General features: G+C 44.9%; 5 protein-coding genes across 7 annotated transcripts; 2 read left to right on the top strand and 3 right to left on the bottom strand.

Annotated features, from left to right (window-relative positions):
• The first annotated feature begins 284 nt into the window (after positions 1–284).
• On the top strand, positions 285–6,425 carry LOC308124393 (polyserase-2-like). Of its 2 annotated transcripts, XR_013936291.1 has the most exons (11): positions 285–395; positions 1,556–1,576; positions 1,828–1,990; positions 2,101–2,369; positions 2,875–3,008; positions 3,098–3,368; positions 3,686–3,857; positions 3,944–4,197; positions 4,313–4,410; positions 5,063–5,854; positions 6,263–6,425. XR_013936291.1 is itself a non-coding variant. In XM_080487345.1 (10 exons), the coding sequence occupies exons 1-10, from the start codon at positions 341–343 to the stop codon at positions 5,333–5,335; spliced, it is 1,710 nt and encodes a 569-aa protein (XP_080343471.1). In that variant the 5' UTR covers positions 285–340; the 3' UTR covers positions 5,336–6,425. The 2 variants fall into 2 exon arrangements, 1 of the variants encoding a protein (XP_080343471.1); XM_080487345.1 differs by having other exon boundaries at positions 5,063–6,425.
• Positions 6,426–7,231: 806 nt separating this feature from the next.
• LOC308124425 (uncharacterized protein) lies at positions 7,232–9,911 on the bottom strand. 2 transcript variants are annotated; one of them, XM_080487398.1, is made up of 5 exons: positions 9,625–9,911; positions 9,203–9,246; positions 8,908–9,012; positions 8,639–8,776; positions 7,232–8,545 (listed from the first exon to the last, which is right to left on the bottom strand). In XM_080487398.1, the coding sequence occupies exons 2-5, from the start codon at positions 9,206–9,208 to the stop codon at positions 8,459–8,461; spliced, it is 336 nt and encodes a 111-aa protein (XP_080343524.1). In that variant the 5' UTR covers positions 9,209–9,246; positions 9,625–9,911; the 3' UTR covers positions 7,232–8,458. The 2 variants fall into 2 exon arrangements, with proteins under 2 accessions (XP_080343524.1, XP_080343525.1); XM_080487399.1 differs by having other exon boundaries at positions 7,273–8,545; positions 9,570–9,792.
• Positions 9,912–10,353: 442 nt separating this feature from the next.
• On the top strand, positions 10,354–12,270 carry LOC308124408 (uncharacterized protein). The gene is made up of 3 exons (XM_080487366.1): positions 10,354–11,114; positions 11,227–11,332; positions 11,442–12,270. The coding sequence occupies exons 1-3, from the start codon at positions 10,420–10,422 to the stop codon at positions 11,871–11,873; spliced, it is 1,233 nt and encodes a 410-aa protein (XP_080343492.1). The 5' UTR covers positions 10,354–10,419; the 3' UTR covers positions 11,874–12,270.
• Positions 12,002–14,551, bottom strand: LOC308124416 (uncharacterized protein). Its single transcript, XM_080487378.1, has 2 exons — positions 14,053–14,551; positions 12,002–12,813 (listed from the first exon to the last, which is right to left on the bottom strand). Exons 1-2 carry the CDS (start codon positions 14,471–14,473, stop codon positions 12,308–12,310), a joined length of 927 nt encoding a protein of 308 aa, XP_080343504.1. The 5' UTR covers positions 14,474–14,551; the 3' UTR covers positions 12,002–12,307.
• Positions 14,552–15,882: 1,331 nt separating this feature from the next.
• eif1 (eukaryotic translation initiation factor 1) lies at positions 15,883–19,672 on the bottom strand. Its single transcript, XM_080487397.1, has 4 exons — positions 19,481–19,672; positions 17,944–18,107; positions 16,435–16,536; positions 15,883–16,351 (listed from the first exon to the last, which is right to left on the bottom strand). Exons 1-4 carry the CDS (start codon positions 19,509–19,511, stop codon positions 16,307–16,309), a joined length of 342 nt encoding a protein of 113 aa, XP_080343523.1. The 5' UTR covers positions 19,512–19,672; the 3' UTR covers positions 15,883–16,306.
• Between the last annotated feature and the right edge of the window lie 714 nt (positions 19,673–20,386).

Here is a 20,386-nt window from a genome sequence, read left to right on the forward strand (position 1 = left end):
GTGGAAACTCCACTCGGCGGGTTGTTATGTAAAACTTTGTTGACACTGACAACATAAAGCTAAAATATAAAGCTTTACTTGAGCAGAGTGGTTACTGATTACTTCAGGATTACAGAGAGGCGGGGAAACGCAGCGCTGCCCTCTGGCCTGCCGCTTAAGTGAACTTGAGAACAATGCAAGGTGAGTTTAGGTGTTTCACCTGGCGCTGACGTGAAACAGGTGATTTGTGACGGGAGTGGCGTGCGGCAGGTGACAGAAGGCGTGTCTGTATGTCCAAAGGCAGGGCGGATTCTAGAAGCTTATTTATTCTGCAGCAGACGCAGGGCTGAGCTTTCCAGTCATGGTTTCCTACAGAGTGATGTGTGTGACAGCGGTGCTGACTCTGCTGATTCCAGGTAAGACTGCATCTCCATACCTGGATCATTACCTCACGGGTGTGTGTGTGTGTGTGTGTGTGTGTGTGTGTGTGTGTGTGTGTGTGTGTGTGTGTGTGTGTGTGTGTGTGTGTGTGTGTGTGTGTGTGTGTGTGTGTGTGTGTGTGTGTGTGTGCGTGCTTTTTTTAAAGCAACTACTTATTTTTCTAACTGTCTTTCTGTTGGCGGCTGCCTTTTTTTGTTTTTAAAGAAATTATGAGGCTGTTAAACTCACCGCTGCATCAGATCAGCCTGAAGTAATTTTATTCTTTATTTCAAGTAGAAGTACAGATACTTGTGAAAAACCAATTCTGATTCAATGTCATAAATTCATTCAAGCGGGTTTGGAAATGTACCAAAAATGTGAGTTTTGAACGCCACCGATACTACATCCTTTTAAAGACATTAAAGTTCTGAATGAGGGGGCAGATTGTACTAAATAAACCTAAAGAATAACAGTGTGACTGGACTTTATAAAATACACTATGGGTTCGTCACTTTACGTGATCTGGCCAAGATGCGTCACAGAGGATTCAAACACTCCCCATGATACACCACATTACACATATTCATACCATTTAACCACACTTCACTTTTCATACCACTGATTTCTTTTCTCAACATACTGTGAAGCCGCTATTGTTCTCTATTTGTACTACATTGTATTGGATTCTGCTTGTGTAACACAAGAATTTTGCAAACAATAAGTCTGAACTCATTGATGTGAACATTTTATAATTAACAGTTTAAATTCAGTTTAAAGACTCTTTGTTACACCACAATTATTGAAAGTAAATACACTAACATTGGCCTCCAATTGGGTGTTTGTTTGTTTGTTTAAAATCAGGCACAGTCTGTACACACACACACACACACACACACACACACACACACACACACACACACACACACACACACACACACACACACACACACACACACACACACACACACACACAGCGTCAGTAAACAGTGAAGGCCTAATTTGTATGACCACTGTCATAGAGACTACACAGGCAGTAAAACCAGTCTGATGGGAAAAAGGAAAATCCCACTGTTGCCACAGACATTGAACTCAGCACAGGAATACAAGCACTTATACAATTGCTGTTTCAAGTCTGTTGGTTCTTTTGTGTTTTCAGAGTCTGCGTCGCAACTATCTGGTAAGTCACAGCTTCTTTACCTTCACACACAATATCATTACAATATACTTTATTATATCATATACATTAAACGGTGCGTTTCATGGAGAAATGCCATTGGAAGTCTGTCAAACTTGAGTCATCTTGAATTGCTGAAGTCTCACACCACATGAAAGTTGATGGCGCCACTTTGATGTTGGGTCTATTCAAAGGTTTTGACCTAATGTCTGCTGACTTACAGTCCCTCACTTCTTGTTTTTATGTGTGTTCAGTGTGTGGCAGAGCACCTCGAAACACCAGGATCGTTGGAGGACAGGTGGCCCCTGAAGGCAGCTGGCCCTGGCAGGTCAGTCTGCTCAGGTCTGGGAGCCACTTCTGTGGAGGATCCCTCATTAACAATCAGTGGGTGCTGAGCGCCGCTCACTGCTTCGGGAGGTGCGTAGACTCAGTTCCAGACATCTCCAAAACTAATTACGCATGAAAACATTGAGAGGCTGACAGTCAGGAGTTCTACAAATGGTTTCTGTTTCCTCTGTGACTCTCAGCACCACAGCCGACCAGATAACGGTGTACCTGGGTCGTCAGAGTCAAAGCGGGCCAAACCCCAACGAGGTTTCTCGGAGGGTCTCAGAGATCATAAGTCACCCCAACTACATCACAGAGACCAGTGACAACGACATCGCCCTGCTCAGGCTCTCCTCACCGGTGACCTTCACCGACTACATTGTGCCCGTCTGCCTGGCGGCCTCAGACAGCTCCGTCCACACCGGCGTCAGCACCTGGGTCACCGGCTGGGGCACATTAAGAGAGGACGGTGGGTCAGATGTAAAACGCAGTTACTTCAGTGTGTGAAAAGTTAAGAGGCCCATCCTCTGGCTCCTCTATGGGACGACCATAAGTCAACCCCTGGACAGCCTAAAGATCATCCCTACAGTTGGTCCTGGGTCGACCCCAGGGCTCAGGGCTGCAATCCCAATCAAGGTAGGCCCCTCCCTTTGACTCCTCCCACAATTGGGCAGCTCTGTTCTGGCACATGGTGCCAAGTGAAGAATTCCTTCATCCTCTTCCTAAGATTGGCATGTGTAGTGAGTCTGGATTTGGGGCAATAAACTTTGAACGCAATTTTTTTTGGACCAAGGAGACCATGTGAAAGTGTTGAAATGCTGGATAATATGACTCCTTTAAGATTTCAAAACTGAGAGGCATTATGTAATTCCAGCACTTTGTTTTGGTTGTTAGTGAAGGAGCAATTCTTTAGGTGACTGTTACTGACTGCTTGTTAACGTGTTGCTTATTGATCCGACTTTGTGTTGTTTTAGGTTCTGTTTCTAATGACCTGATGGAGGTGGAGGTGCCGGCTGTCGGGAACAGACAGTGTAATTGTAACTATGGAGTGGGTCGCATCACAGACAACATGATTTGTGCTGGAGAAGCAGGGAGGGACGCCTGTCAGGTAAATGTTGACCAGACCGTTTCATTCTGGAGTGTTTCTCCGGTGCAGGCCCCCGCCCTCACTGACCCCTCATGTTTCTGCTCCATCAGGGGGATTCAGGAGGTCCACTGGTGAGCAAGCAAGGGGATGTTTGGATCAAAATAGGAGTTGTGAGTTTTGGAATCGGTTGTGCCAGACCTGATTTCCCAGGAGTGTACGCCCGAGTGTCCCGCTACATGAGCTGGATCAACAATCAAATCTCCAGCAACCAACCGGGCTACGTCACCTTCACATCCACGGGGACCGACAGTGACCTGAGCGTCACTTGTACAGGCCTCCCACCTCCAGCAACCACCACCCCTACTACCACTACACCCCCACGTGAGCTTATATCTACTTCAACTCTTCTGTATTACATGCAAGTTCACTTCAACTGAATTAGCTTGTCTCAATTAGGAAAATGTCTTCAGTGTTTGGATCTCAGATTATGTCATTCTAAGTTTAATAATCCATCCGTCCATCTATCTTCGATACTCCATCATCACACCACAGGACCAACAGAGAGACAATTACACATATCTACACCAACAGGACATTTACCGATCAGGACTTCACCTGTTTGATAGAGCTGAAAGTTTGAGTCAAGTTGGGTTCCTTTCCCCAAAACAATTAATTCGCTCTCTGTCGATCCCGTCCAGCGGTGGTGTGCGGTCAGGCCCCATTGAACTCTCGTATTGGCGGGGGGGGCTCGGTGGCCTCAGCCGGCATTTGGCCATGGATGGCGAGCCTGCAGAGGAACGGGGCGCACGTGTGCGGTGGAACTCTAGTGTCCGAGAACACCGTGATGAGCGACGCCGGCTGCTTCTCGAGGTGAATCAGAGGGTTTCAACCTTCATGGAAGTGCGTTCAGTCTCTCTTGAGATATTCCACTCACGGCGGTGTCTCGTGTCCCTCAGCTCCACGGTGGCTTCCGAGTGGACCGTGGTGTTGGGTCGACTGCAGCAGAGCGGCTCCAACCCCTTTGAGGTGACGCTGAACGTGGCAAACATCACTCTGAGCAGCCTGAGCAGCTCCAACGTGGCGCTGCTGGGTCTGTCCACCCAGCCCACCCTGACCAACTACATCCAGCCCATCTGCCTGGATGATGGCCGCACCTTTGCTGTGGGAAGCACCTGCTGGGCTGCCGGCTGGAACTCGGGGCGAGGAGGAGGTGAGTCCGGACAGTGACTCTGCTTGATGTCGCCTGCTCTGAGGGAGCATGTGATCCATACCGGTGGAGGTCATTCACCTACACATTACAGTTTCTTCTTCCTCTTCTTCTTCAGCTGAGGAAGTTCTACAGGAGATCCAGACTGCAGTGGCCAACTGTGGGAACGCATCCTCCGCTGACAACATCTGTACCTCCAGCTTCACCCAGGAGCAGGTAAACTATTACTATGATTGTAGTTTTAAATCGTGAAATGAAAAATAAAAATGAAGTCCCCCAGACACTGTATTGACTCAGTTGGTAGACCAGGTAGGTCATCTTCCAAAGGTACGTCCATCTCCATCAAAGTGTCAGAGTGTCATCAGGCAAGAGACCAATCTCTGTTAGGACTGTCTCAGCAGTATGAAGGCCTCTGACACACAGACGAGTTTCAGACCTTCTACACTCTGATGGACTGGTTTTGCATATATTTTTGGACTAGTTTGTGAAAAATTTGTGGACACATTGTAGACTGGCTCGGTACTGATCTTGGACTACATTTGGACAGATCTGAGACTAATCAAGAAACAGAAATGGTTTGAGGTGTTTGACTTAGCATCCAGATTTTCAACATTAGGCCTCTGCGGGATGTACAGGACTAACCAGTCTGATCCACGGAGGCTCACAGCAGTCAGGATTTAAAGGATCTGCAGCTGACATGCTGGTGCAGAAGCACAGAAACACCTTCAGAGGTGTGGTCGAGTTCATGCTTCAACGGGTCAGAGTGGACGACCGTAAACTGAGTTGTCATGACTTGTACCTCACGTAAATGAAAGTTTTTTTCTCTAAAAAGGACCTGAGAATTCGAAGTGTGTGTTTTCTTATTCAGGGCGACGTCGGTGGTCCGTTGATGTGCCAGCAGAGTGGCTCGTGGTTTCAGGCCGCCGTGTTAACCCCTCAAGGCAACAGCTCCAGGGCCGTTCGAGCCGACACGGTGATGGTCTTTGACAGAGTCAACCGCTTCAACAGCTTTCTGATACAGAACCTGGGCACGTTTTTGTCTCCGAGCGCCAGCGGGGGCGCCGCCGCTCATGCTGGCTCCATTTTCTCCGTCCTCTTCAACCTCCTGGTTCTCGTCACGAGTCTCCAGCTGTTTTTGTAGGGACGTCCAGCCTCATTTACATGAAGTGACTTAAACAAAGGAATGTGAGAGACACTACGGCCATCCAACCGGATCCATTGATCTGAAGGGTCTGAACCTTTCAGGACTCCATGTTCTCTCTAACATCAACTCAACCAGAAAGCACTGCGATTCCATCCAACCTGAGAGCTGCATTCGTCTGCATTTAAATTTTTTCCCCATTATTTGTTAATCAAAGTGTAGCTTTGGGATTCTGACCGGAGGTGGTACTTTTTTTATCGTGTGTCATATTTACTTCAACCGAATCTGTAGTTTATGAGTTTTCGTATGAAAATCAGACTGCTCACATTTTATCTCTAACATTTATCAAAAACGTGAAAGGTTTTGTGTCGTGAAACAGCATCACAGTAAATATTCATCAAGTGATTCACTGTTAAACTCTAAGAGGTTTAAGAAGTTATTATTTAAAGGCGTTTTCAGTAACGCTGCGACTTTTTGAAGGAACTAATGTTCGGTAAGAGCGGCGGTCGTTGAGTCGAGGTCCGTCAGGGATAGGTTAGGAACCACTGCTACCGTCTTATGTGAACAAGCTGGTCTTGCTGGCGGTGGCTCCTCTGAGCTGCACTTTCCCTGAAAGATTATTTTTCTAATGAAGGAGTTATAAGCTGATGTTTATTTTTAGATGGAGATTTTAATTGTTAATCAGTGCAGAAAGAATCTGTGTGAAAACTCTATTTTTCTAACTTTTACTCTCCCGAGACGGAGCAGTGGGTCTTTAGCAAAGTGACGTGATGGACGTGAGGAGACGTCTACCTCAAGAACAGGGTGACGAAGATCCACCCGTCCATCGTCTACCTCATCAGAGACCTGCTACCTCCCGAACAACAATCGTATGTCACAGAGCGACTTTGTTCCGTCGCTCTGTGACATACGATTGTTGTTCGGGAGGTAGATGTCTTTACAGGGGACGTAAAATAATCCTGTAAATGTATAAGCTTCACTAAATTAAATGAGAATATTGACTGTTGATTGTTTCCTGAATCGGTGAAATGTACATTTATACTGAAGATGATTTAATTCAATCAAAAAAAATAAAACTAAGTACATGTTGCGTGTGTGTGTGTGTTTGTTTACCTAGAGAAAGCCATACTTGTGCGTCCCAAACAATTACAATAGAACATTATTTTTCTCACAAACAAAACTTCCACGTTTTCTGCCTACATCTTCTTCGCCTGCTGAGCCTCAAACTGTGCTGCAATGTGAGCTCCCTCTAGTGGTGAGAATTAAATATAAACTGTGACTACAACGACTCGAAAACCCTACCTATCAGACATGTTGAAGTTAAAAAGCTCAGAGGAGGAGCAGCTCTATGGCTTCAATGTTTGGTAATTATGGAAATTGACTATTGACGTTGAGAATCTTTAACATGTAGATTCGTAGAGGAAACGACTGTGGGGACGATTCTCAAGACATCAATATTTTCTTTTCGTATAATATGGAGGCGACACATATAATCTCAATAACTGACGGAGAAAGTGTTGAATTAGAGTTGCTTCCATTAATTTTCAAAAATGTATGCTTCTTTGAGTATGTGTTCGCTTTTCCATTAAGATTTCTTCTTTCTTGCTCGAACCAGTTGATTTGCAACCGATTCCTTTTTTGGGATTTCACAAAGATATAATACCAAACAGCTCAGAGGGAGTTCATATCCAAATATTTGTCCTAATTCTTTGCTTAGACTCATCACCCCAGATCTTCATCATGGAGTCAAACTCAAACAGACTTTATAAATTCATGTCACACAACGTAGCAGCTGAATAATAATTCTCAGATTGATGAAATCACACATTCTCTACAAGTCTTTAAACAAATTAAGATATCAAACTACATAGCAAACAGAGATCTCAAACACGTAATGAAAGGTGAGGTACTGGCTTATTTAAACTAACTGTCACACGCAAGGTTCACCACAGCCTTTATTTTCACCATTTTAAGTTGTTTTTATTACATTTACATGATATGTCTTTCAATGAAAAAAGAACACTTCTTCCATTTTTGGCATTATTTCCTTTCATCATCATGATCTAATCTGTGATGTTTAACAATTCAGATTCATAATATAAAAAGCTTTAATCTATAAATGAGTTTAAAAATGCCCGATTTTATATCAACATCAGCTTTTATCTTGTTAAGCCCGGTTTCCACTGGAACAAAATGTGCCAGTACGGTTCGGTACGGTTCGGTACAGTTCGGTACGGTTTGGTACAGTTCGGTATGGTTTGGTACAGTTCAGGTTTTCGTGCGTTCCCACTGACAAAAGTTGTGGATGGTACCAGAATAACAGTACCAAAGGGTTATGATTTTTCGTCACCCTTCCGTCAGGGTACCTAGCACTACCGAGCGGGTCCGATAAGGAGGAACGCAGCCGACTGTTGATTGGGTTGATCTCTCGCCCATCTTTAAGTGGAACTTCTCCTGTGACCTGTTTGTTTGTTTTTTGAGACAGGTGGACGAGGCCTTTGTGGGTACGCTGCTCATGTACTCTCTCTTAGTAAGAAAAAAAATCAAGGAAACATAAACTACCTGTGTAAAAACGATGCCTTTGTCTCTCGTGTCCTGAAATATGTTCCCTCCCCCTTTTTTGGGTCGTAACACGACTGTTGCAACGTCACATATCTGCAGCGCTCACAATCCCACCTACATTTTGACCGCACCCTCTGCGGTGGAAACGCGCAACAGATTTGGGCCTGGGTACGCTAGGTCGAACCATTCCATTCCATCCCGGCACATTTTGCGCTTTGGCTTTACATTAAATAAACATTCAACTCGTTCATACTAAGATGTTTTGTATCTCTACAAAACTGCAAAATGAAAAAGTTAATATTCTAGAATAGTTTGGATCATCTAAAATGAAACCGCACGTAGAAACACAAAAGACTCTCCTGTTATTTACACGATAAAAAAAAAATAAGGCACCACAACATCCTGGCAACGAGGAGGTGATTCTCACTCCGACAGGAGTCGAAGAAAGGAGACTCCTCTCTCACTGTGTAAACTCTGAGAGAATAAAAAGTGTGAAATATAAAAAGGAACACCTTCAGTAGTGAGGAGATGTAATCAAATGTCCCTCCTCTCCTCCCGCCTCTACTTGATGCGGATCTCAAAGCAGAGGCAGTTACAGGACTCACACTCCGGAGGCTGGCAGGTGCAGGCGCAGTCCCACCGGGGACACTGTGGGGAGGAGACAGCAGGACAAGAGGCTCACAGGAAGGAAACAGGGTGGAGTTCACTCGCTCACAGGGAGACAAGATATAGTTTACTCACAGAAGGAGTGGGACAGGATGTAGGCAGGAGGGCGCCGACTGTCGGGATCCTGCAGTCGCACATCTCAGCCAGTCTGAAGCACTGCTCGCACACGGAGATGTTGGGGCAGCAGTCACAGCAGTCTGCAGAGCACTTGTCCTTTTAGGAGACAGAGACACACACATCTTCATCCATCCATACATCCATCCGGGTTCAGAGGTGGATTTCACCAGCTGAAGCGGTTTATGTGACACGGTGAGGGGCTGCAGGGAGGAAATAAGAGTGCCAACCTGCAAACAGTATCTGATCCAGAAACCGATCCCCAGGACTATCATGTACAGGCTCACTGTGATGATCAGAACCGCCGGCAAGGGGATGGACAGCTGCCAGACCGGCTGCAAGTGAAGGAGACACAGTTGACATCAAGCAGAGTCCCTTCTTTTTATAGTCTTTACTCTGGCTCAGTTTTATCATGAAGGAAACTGGAGGAGGTGAAGGAGGAAGAGAGAAGATCAGGAGATGCTAGAGGAGGAACAGTAGGAGGAAGAGAGGAGATATCAACCAAGCAAAAATACTTTGCTTTACCTCCATTGTTTCTTTTCTTTTTCTTTTTTAAAAGGAGTCATCAGCTGTGAAAGAAACAGACAAACATGTTTTCAATGATCGTGGACTTTTCTATCATTGTGTATTTGTCTGATCTGGTTTTATTTCTCTTTATCGATCCCATCTCTTTGCAGCAGATTATACAGTGATCAGGAAATGTTTGAAGCAGTATCTTGTCTTTTTTTAATGTTAGTAAAATACCAGTGTTCACAGATCGTTTACATAGTTGTTTAAACAACATTCAGTGAGTGTAGAGGAGATTCAAGGAAGGCTATGGTTTTACAAAACATTCAGTTTGTGTTTTTGATGTTTTCGTTCATCCATTCCGAAATAAAATACCAGTATTTACCTAAAAAAAAAAAAATGTTTTGTTTTTTATATGAATTAGATACACGGAGCTGTACCTCGCCACTCCGCCGGAGCAGAACCAAACGAATCGGAACCAACACGGAACCATCCGGAGAGAAGTCCGCTTTTACAGCTTCATAAAAAAGACACAAACGAACAGTAACAAAGCGTCTGAATCCGCCATCAAATCAAACGCAGGCGGACGCCATGACAGTAGCTGCGTTACCATGGAAACGGACGGATCACCGGAAGGGGCCTAAAAGGCGAAGGAGAAAACAAAGTAGAAAAGTCCAGAGGATGCGTCTCTCGGCCTCCCCTGTGATCCCAGCGTCTTCCTGGCAACAGACAGTGGTGCCTCGCCCATCCGCTTTGTATGGGAAATCTTCCCGCAGTTTTTCGCGAGCTTTGGACATAAAAACAAATTTTTGATAATTATTTAGTTTAGATTTTTTTAAATGTTATATACAACCTAAATTGCTTATTTAAACTTTTTCACTGCTCTTTATCTTTGTTTCGTTTATTAGGGATGTAAATGTGAATAATTCCCTAATGATAATGTTTTTATTGACTGTGTTGATTTTGGAATAAACCATGTTTGTGATTTTCAACTTCATTAAAGTACATTTACAATCTTCCAATGACTTGTTGTTGTACATCAATTACTGTGTGTTTTTGTTGTTGTGTTGTTTGAAATGTTTTTTTTATAAATCGTTAAATTGAAAAAAAGAAAGAGGTCGGCTATTATTATGACGCGTCATTTCCCCTTAAAGGTACAAGGGCCCGGCGCGCAGTGATGACGTTGGTCCCCAGCTCATGGATGGGTTTGTTTTTATCAAGGCAAGCTAAAAATAATGGAGACGTTTCTAGAGCTACTTCAGATGTTCGGCCTGTTCCAAATATTGCAAATGGCAGGCCGGAGTCAGTTGCAACGTGCAATTCACCACAGGCGGAGACAAAGGCGGATTACGGTCAGAAAAGCGGCGTATTTCGCCGCCGCTGTGATAACCGCGACTCCCCGCAGAGCGATATGGGTTCGCCCTCGATCCCAGCACTGGTGGGACACGGTCGTGCTCCGGACCTTCACCGACGACCAGTGGCGCACACATTTCCGTATGCGACGTGCCACTTTTGATGTCCTCTGCGGCAAACTTCGCCCTCATTTGGAAACAAAGCAAACGCATTTACGCGACTGTGTTCCGCTGGAGAAGAGGGTCGCGGTGGCCGTTTGGTACCTCGCGACTGGCGCCAGCTGCAGCACGCTGTCCGAGTTGTTTGGAATCGGTAAGGCGACCGTGCACAACTGCGTTTGGGAGGTGTGCTTTGCCATAAGGACATTGCAAGGCCACTTCATCAGTCTGCCTAAGGGGGAAAAGCTGCAGGAGATCGTGGATGGGTTCGAGGAGAGCTGGGGTTTCCCTCAGTGCTGCGGAGCAGTGGATGTGTCTCACATCCCAGTGTCTCCTCCCAGCAGCAATGCCAGCGACTACTACAACTGCAAAGGAAGCTACTCCATTATATTGCAAGCTGTAGTGGATCATCTCTCCCGGTGAGTAATATATATCCCACTTCCCCTTGCTATATGTTTCTTGTACTGTCGTGTGAGCAAGTCCCAGTAAGGACTCGTACTTGTGTTGGTGTATTTTTTTCCCCATCTCCAGATTTATCAACATCAACGTGGGGTGGGCTGGCAGCGTCCATGACGCCACCGTGCTTCGAAACTCCACCTTGTTTGAGCTGGCAGAGAGCGGCGACCTTTTCCCGCCGGTGAGCCACTTTAAAAAAAACAAAAAACAAAAAAACACAAGCTCAGTCTTCATGTGATATGTTTTGATTTGTCGATTTAAAAATAAAATTTCTTTGTCTTTCCGTGTAGGATACGCAAACGATTGAGTCGACGCAGGTGCCCCTGATGCTGCTTGGAGATCCCGCGTATCCTCTGCTGAGCTGGCTGATGACGGGATACCAGGACGACGGACGTCTCACCACAGAGCAGAGACGCTTCAACTGCAGACTGAGCCGCGCACGGGCAACAGTGGACTGTGCCTTTGGGCAACTGAAGGGAAGGTGGCGGTGCCTACTGAAGAGGGTGGACGTCGACATCTCCAAGGCCCCCACTATTGTCAGCTGCTGCTGTGTCCTGCACAACCTGTGTGCCCAGAACGGGGATGACTTCATGGACGCGTGGTTGCAGGATGTTGAGGAACTCGTCTCAGTGAGTGAACCCGACGTCCCGACGGATGAGCAAGAGCAACCAGCTGCCGTGAGACAGGCCCTCGTGGAGTACTTCTCCAGACAGAACGATTAGATCAGTCGATACTTTTCATGGCTTACCGCAGTGACAACGTGCATTGTATTTTTGTTAAAAGCTTTTGTCTTTCATTCAACATTTCCAATTAAAAAAAAAAAGTTGTATTCTGAGAAACGGAACAGAATCACTTCCAGGTACGACTTTATAAGCTTTTACAATCCCGTCCCAGCAAATTCAACTGTGAGGATTAAATGTGTGTAGTAGTTCAGTTTTGTATCCCAGCAAAACTTTGTCACTTTTGGCAAAAGTAATAACGCACATATTGATAGTTGCGAAACAGAGTCAGCAAGGTCAATGAAGCTCTTTACAAAGATTTTTTTTTATTTGTGCCTCAACTAAGTCAAAACAACACTCTAGGTATCAAAGTAAAGTTAGAATGGTTGGTCACGTTGCCAAAAAAAAAAAAAGATATACTGAGAACAATGCACACGTCATTGCTGCAGCGTGTCGTCGGACTGGGGCCCTAAACCTGGTGAGGTTATGAATGAAGGTATAGAGTCAAGTTGGGACACGGAGGAAAGAAGGGACTCGGAGGAGAGAGGAGACTCGGAGGGATGAGGGGACACGGCTGCGCTGCAGTGTGGCTGATCGCTGTACTGTTCAAACGACGGCTCAGTAGCCGGGTCAGGCTGAGGCGTCGGCGCCGGCCGGCAGCATGGCGACGTGTGTCCGGGGCAATGCTGGGCGGCTGCGAGGGTCGCTATTTGATTCATCATCATCCCGAAAAGCTCCTTTTCGTGTTGGTGCTGAGCCTTCTGCATCTGCAGCAACGTGGGGTCTTCTGGGCACTGACTGAGGGCCTTGATGAAGGACTCCAGCGTCACCTCAAAGCGCGACTTCTTCTTTCTTGTTCCAGTTGGTCGCTCTGCCGGCCTTTTTCTCCTCTCGGGAGCCGGAGCCGGAGCCGCTAGCTCCACCTCCAACGCACGATCAGAACCTAAACACAGACAAACATCAGCATTCGGGTTCTCAAACTTTTCACCACGCTGTGCGACTGCAGTGTCCTTATGAACGTTACATTACAACAGAGGTGGAAAGTAAACAATTACATTTACTCACGCTACTGTAATTGAGTAGTGTTTTGTGGACTTACCTTTTTAAGTGGTTTTGAAACTCAATATTTCTACTTGAGTACATTTTTATAAAAGTAGTACAGAATTCCGCTCTAGATATACTCATTTGTCAAGCAATGTGTAAGCCCGTCACTTAACAATACAGATGTCCTGTTATGCCAACAGTGAATAACAAGCTTTTATTTTGACATACCCAAATAGGAACACCGTGGCACCGTGATCACTACACTATTAATTTGACAGGTAGAGCACAGTTTCATATCAAAGAATGTCGTTTCTGTCTTAAAAACACAGCGATGGTACCTGAGACTAGAGGTTGGTCTTCTTTGGGTCTTTCAGGGGAAGTCACAGCACTTGCGAGGGTGAACCATTTTGAGTTATTTATTATTATTTACCATATTTATAAGTTATTTATCTTCTTATTTTGGGTTTAATGGCAGTTTGCATCCATAAAGATGCATTACCGCCATTTGCTGGTTCTTTCTATCTACATTGTTTCCCACTGTTCTCGTCGTCCCTGATGATCGATTTCCTCTCTTATCAGCAGGTTTTTTGTCCCTGATGACCATTTCCCATCTTCCTCTTCACTTGGGTTCGACAGCAGTTATTTATTTTATTTACTCATCTTTTTCTTTTATCTTTCGTTCGCCTTAATTTTCTTTTTTTATTATTGTTATTAATGTCATATAGTGTGCTATTTTGTTTGTTATTTTCATTATGTGTGTTCTAGATTTTTATTTATATTCTTCCATCCCATAAAAACTGTTGTTTTGGTGCGGAACAAGTACTTAAACAATTGAACTGCCCATTATACTATGTATAATTGTTGGTTGTGACAAATAATGGACTTGACAGTACAGATGTACAGTTTCACTGCCATTGCAATTTAATTTGTAAAGTTGTTCTTGTCATTAAAAGACAATTACTTTGAGATTTATCTTCTTGCGCACCTCAGGACCGCCCAATCTACATTTTAAATGAACTACTAATTACTTTTACTTGAGTGAATTTCTATGACTGGTGCTTTTACTTGCACTTAAGTTAAATTCTATAATAGAAAATTTTACTTCTGGCAATCATTCCACCACTGCAACACAGCGTACCTTCGGCACGTGCAGGAGATGTGTGCTCGTGCTCGTGCTCCCCGTCAGCAGTGTCCACAGTCGCCTCGACACACGTCGAGTCCGCAGAGTCCAAGATTTCGCCCTCCCCGGGACAGAACGCTGGCCGGTCACGCAGCACCCCGTCCAACTCCTCGAAAAACGGACACGATATCCTTGCCGCTCCCGAGTTGTTCTTGTTGTCCTTGGCCTTCCTGTACAACATCTTCAGATGCTTTATTTTCCTCTGGCATTGCAGCCAGCTTCGACCGTAGCCGTTGTCCTCCATTATTTTGGCGATGTCTTCAAAAACGGCCCGGTTGCGATACGAGTCACCCAGTTTACGCTGGACAGTGTCCTCGGCCCAGGCCGCTATGAGGCACCGCGTCTCCGCAGACCCCCAGGCACGGACGTCTTTTTCCATTGTTAGAATATAGGATATTTGGAAAGACAAACCGCGGAGCGACGCATTCGTTCACAGGAAAACACGACGCGAGCTGATGACGTCCATGCATTTGACCGTGACGTAGCTTCCGGCTACGCCACGGTCCTGGGATGCGTTATTTACACTACAAAGCACATGTAGTCATATGCGACAAGATGCCTGTTCACACTTGTTTTTCATTTCAATTGTAAAGTACTTTTATTTGTCCAATATGCTATATATATATATATATAAAAAGCTGACTTGACGCGCACTACAAGCAAGCAAATAGAATTGAAAAGTATAGAATCTTTGTCATTGTCGGCAGTGCAACATTGAAAAGTGTCAACTGTTAAAATACAGAAAACAAAGGCATAAAAACAGATCCTCGTCACTCACATACACAAGTACATTCCATGGTATAGCAGTAGGAAGTGGTTGTTCTTCCTCAACAGCCTCAGAAAGTGTAGTAGTCTCTGCTGGCCCTTCGTGAGGAGCCCAGTGGCGTTCACTCTCTAGGTCAGGTACTTTGTGTTTTATGTTTATGCCAGGTGTAAACTTAAAAGTCAAATTGGGCCTTACAGCTAACCAGTACGAAGATGTCCACACTTGCAGGTCACATGTAGACTCAACATTCCTAATTTTTAAAAGCCAGCACAAGATTTAGCAGTATGTAATTTGTATTTGCAATATACATTTTGTTCATAGTCACTCTGAAATAGTTTTTTTTCCAGTCATCTTCATTGGAGAAGAAATGCGCAGTGACCAGCCTCACCACAGTACAAATGAAAAAACAATGTCAATATGGTGTAAAGTGAAATCACTCACACGAGAGAAACTTAAACTGCAGGAATTTTATTGAACCAAATGAGAAAAATTTGCAAAACAGACTCTGGACCACCCGCAGTCACAGTGAGCACAGTGTGAACTGGCCATGGCTTCCATTGTTACTGTATCAGCATCGCTAACTTGTTCATAAATTATTGCATTGCAGGAAAATTAGACTTGAAGTGTCCATGACGACAGCGAGGGTTTCGGTGGCAGATTTACAGAAGAGCCGGAGGAGCACCGGAGCGGGACACGTCTCCATAAACTCGGATTCTCTTAACATGCAACTGCCGTCTCCAAACCGGCGGGGGACGCGTCCGACCGCGAGCCGACTTGGCCGGCGTCACAGACCTCGCTCACACCACCGACAATACTTAAAACTGGCAACAAAGAGGTCAAAAACTGCCAAAAACAAACCGATCGGCCGGAGACCAACTCAAACAACAATGACCCGGGCAGAATGAGGGGAGGTAAACAACTTAAAACCTTCCCTCCGACAGCCTGTGCGTCTCCTCCTTGGCGGTAAACACCGTTGACACCCCCTCCGCCCCCGTTCCCCAGGACACCACGCCACTCCAGCGTACGGAGACTCATCGTTTTATTGAAGTACAAAACAAAAAACGTTACATGAAACGGTGCCTCCTTACTGTGGCACAAGACCTAAAAAATAAAAAGGAGATAAACAAAGGGCGGGAGGGAGGGGGGGCATGGAAGGAGGAAGTGTGTGTGTGGGGGATCATCACCACTCGTCCCTGATGGTGTGTGGAGCTGCGGTGGCGTGTCTCTGTGAGAGCGCGCGCGCCCCCTGGTGTGGTCGGGAGTCGGCGGAGTTACAGAGTCCCATGTTTGTTTGAGAGGTAATTCACGTGTTAGCTAAGAGGAGCTGCAGAGGGGGGAGGGGGGGTGGGAGGAGCAACAGCAGCACATAGGAGGAGGAGGAGGGGGGGGGGGGGTTTAATGGCCTTCCAGGAGAGCAGGAGGAGAGGAGAGGGCTGCGAGCAGCTTCTAAAAGCCGTGGACTTTGAGCTGCTCCTCCTTGGCCAGGTCGATCTGCGGAGACACAAACAAGACGCCAGTCAGCGGGGACGACCTCTGACCCCCGGGGCTCTCCGTGCGGCGGCGTGGATACTCACATCGATGAGGAACTGGCAGATATTCTTGCGCTGGTCTCCCTGAAGCTGGATCACTTCACCATACTCTGGGTGCTCAATCACTGTCCCATTGCAGGCAAACTTCTGTGGAGGCCAAAGAGAAACAGTCTGAGTCCCAAAACATCATTAAAGATCAGTCAGAACATGGCCTGCTTAGGCTCTTTTCTGCATAAAGTTCTGGTTCTGTATGAGACCGGGTAATATGGTACAAATCTTCTAAGTCAGGGGTGTCAAATATCCGGCCCATGGACCAGAATTGCCAACAAGATGCAATTTTTCAGATGTGAGAAATTATGACATTGACTGCAATGTATTTATTTGACCACCCGGGGCGCACAAGGGTTTGCATTATGTGGCGAATCAGTTCAGGTGATCGGGGTTACTGCAGGTGTAGCAATGTGTCGACAATTATAATTTGTTATTCCGATATATCTCTATATTTGAGTTCCAACCACATATGGCCAAATGTTTAATGGCATTGAAGATGTAAACAGTTTATTAAATATCCACTGTGATTGATAAGTTGTAAAATTCAAATTCCAGGTTTGTTGTGCATTTAGAAAAGAGTCGTAATGATATTTCAATACTTCGCACCACAACAGATTGAGAGTTCTAGTTATTCATAGATCAAAATGTTATCATTTACTGGTCTGGCCTACCCGAGATCAAATTGCACTGAAGTAAAATTAGTTCGACACCCCTGGTCAAAGCCAAAGGTTGGTGGGTCAACCAATGGCTGTTGATCAGTCATTAGGATATTTAACTTCAGGAGATGGTTTAAATGTTTGGGTGTGGTGTGAACGCATTTAAAGAATAGTAATGAATTTGAGATAAAGAAGTCTTCAATAGCATCTTGTTGCCATCAGCGTTAGTCATTGTCGTCAAACAGTATGAGGACCTGAATCTCCCGTTTGGACACTCGAGTGCCTCATTCTGCCACCGTCGGGATAAAAACATGGAGGCTCCTCTGTCAGGTTGCTTACCTCAGCAGCACAAAACAGTTTATGTTAATGTCCTTATGTTTGACACACTCCTACGTGTGTCAAACTAAGTGGAAATATTTGCACGATGAACAGGTCTGACTTTATTTAACACAACAAGCCAACCATGACTCAGCATTTTAATCCTCCCAATAATCTAACCTCGGCTTACACAGCGAGATTATAGGAGACTGCAGTCTCTACAAGTTGTGAGTCTCCAGGAGTTATTTTACTGACATTCAACAGCCCCAATTGTTTAACTCCATCGATAATTTCGGTATTTGTAATGCTAAATAGTTGAAAGTAGCTAAAAGGTGAGAAAACCTTTCACACTTCTTAAATTATAAAAAGTTGAAGGCAAAGCTTTATAGTGTGCCACTTATCAAACGACATTGTTTCTACTCATGGCTACAGGACTAGAACTTGGAATTTTTAAGATGCACATGACACAAACGAACCAAGTCCTTATTTTGTCGTTCCTACATGAACCTCCTATGCCCGGCAGCGGTACCTTCTTGAAGGCCTTGACTAGCTTCTTCTTGTCATAGTCGGCGGAGATGCCCTGGACAGTGGTGAGGGTCTTCCTGCCGTTCCGCTGTTGGATTCTTATGTGGATGTAGTCCTCTGTCCCGGCTGGGAGGCGGTCATCACCCTTACTTGCATCAGCAAAGGGGTCTGCACATGGGAGGGGAAAAAGAAAAAAAAAAGTTAACATGTTTTAATAAACATATCCACAAAAAATAGGCCAGACTAACACACCCCAGATCACCCGGCCTGACATGCACTAAGTCACAGAACTGTGTGCAAGTGTGGCAGATCACATGATGCATCAAGGTTATGGAAAAAATTAATTAAAACACTTCCAATTATGTTGGGCAAATGCATACAAATCGAGTCACTTTATTAAACATCTTTGGGAATTTAGACATCCTATTTATAGGATACAGAGGGCAGCCACTTTAAGTGGTTCCAGGTAGCTGATGGGGGTCAAAGGTCTTGATCGGAGACCCCCAGTGGTGACCTGTCCACCATGAGATTTGAACCCCCTAACTTCTGATCCCAAGCCAACTTCTCTAGCCTCTAGAGTCTAGGCAACCACTGCATCAATAAACCCAACCATGTATACTTAACAGATTTAAAACTTATGTGCTTTTAATGGACCATATTACAGTGTTAGCATGATGTAATCATACTTTTATGCAACCTCCTCTATGGAAGGCTCCGAAACATTGCCATCAAAAATTGGGTCAATATTTGAGTTGTCCAATATTTGGAAGAAGAAAGCAACTAAATCTCTTGGTATAATTTTAAACTGCACATCCTTTAAAGTGATCTACGAGAGATGTGTTTACCAGGGAAATGGCAAACCGTCAACAGGACTATTCCAAATCGAATAAAACAAATTTAAGGCATTCCCATTAATCTTCACAACAACCTTCCATACGTGTGAAAAATTACATTTAGCGCCATCCCGCCCCATCTGAAGCAGAGTAAACAGATTTTCCCGAGGCCTCTTATCTTTTCTTTGGCAGGCTCGTGTTTCAGGTGAACTGCGCAGACGTCGGCGCTAAATATACGGCTCCATGAGCCGCACTAAGCCCGCGATCAGCCAATAAACAGCAGCGTCATGGCAGACACTTTCCCTCTCGGCAACTCACTCAGCCAGCACTGTGGAGGGGATAACTGAGGGGGAAAATGGCGATCCGAGGAGGAATGGGGGGGCTGAAAAATCTTCAGCGGGTGCGGTCAAATCTGAAGAATGAGCTAACACGCCGGAACCAGTAGCCGACATCGGGCCTAATGGCGGCCGCGTTCACGTTAGCAGAGGCCTGCTAGCTCACTGAAATCACTGCTTCGGAACTGCCACGTCTCTACGAAACACGTATTTAACCACCACACGTGATTTTCTAATGGCTAAATACTTTGGAGAACAATCAACACAAGAAACTACGATTTGATGCGACAGTTCTAAAAAAAATAAACCCGCCCGATTTTTAGCAGTGCTAGTTGGCCCCTCGCCCTTCCCCCACCCTGCGCCGATCACTCACCAAAAGAATTGAGGTTCTGGATACCGGACATACGATAAGATTTGCTTTCCTTTCGGATAATAACTTGGTTAGCGAGCGGTTCGTCGGCTAACTTTTACAGGTTTCGTGTGGTTTCGGGGTGTCGCGGGTTTCACGGGGAGAGGACGACGGTCTGCTCCGGAGGCTCACACAAAATGGAGATGGTCGAGCTCCGGACGGCTGCAAAAGCAAGTCTTTATAGCCCCGCCCCGAAGCTGACGTCATGACGCTGTTGACGTTCAGACGCGCCGCCGCCGGCGACCACGCCCTGCTTTATGTCCGAGACGTTCCAGGAAAGGTAACGTCATCGCGTCAGAGGGTTTCTTATGCTTACAAAACAAGAATGACGTTGTTTATAATTTATTGCGCGATTTATTACGGATTATTTCGTCTTTTTGATAAATAAGGCACCATAAATATCTTGATTATTTAATAATACAGAAAAAAAACAAAAACACAAAGGTCTTTGCTCTTCATTTCAATCTGACATATTCATTTTACTTCATTAAGTTTCTCCATAATCTGTTAAATGGTATTTATTAACATTTATTTCAGGATTCAAACGAAATCCTTTGATGGGAAGATATATATATATTCTGCCCTTTTATTTCTCAACAATTACCTTGTTATAGTTCATTTAAGAGTTACTAAAAGAAGAAATATAATAAAGGGAAAAAAAAGCTTTTTTTTTCTTTTTCAACAAACATTTTACCCAGACAAAGTCATCAGCTGCTTACCAATAGTATAAAATCAGAAAATATATTTATGTATTTAAATGCACAACGAAGCGAAATAAGTTGATATAAAGGGGCTGTAGACGCGAAAGCAGAAGTTTTTTAATCATATGACAATTGTTAACCCTTATGTTCCAAAAATGTAAAAGAAAAA

This window comes from Lipophrys pholis (assembly GCF_963383615.2).
Source record: "Lipophrys pholis genome assembly, chromosome: 19".
Lineage (NCBI taxonomy): Eukaryota > Metazoa > Chordata > Actinopteri > Blenniiformes > Blenniidae > Lipophrys > Lipophrys pholis.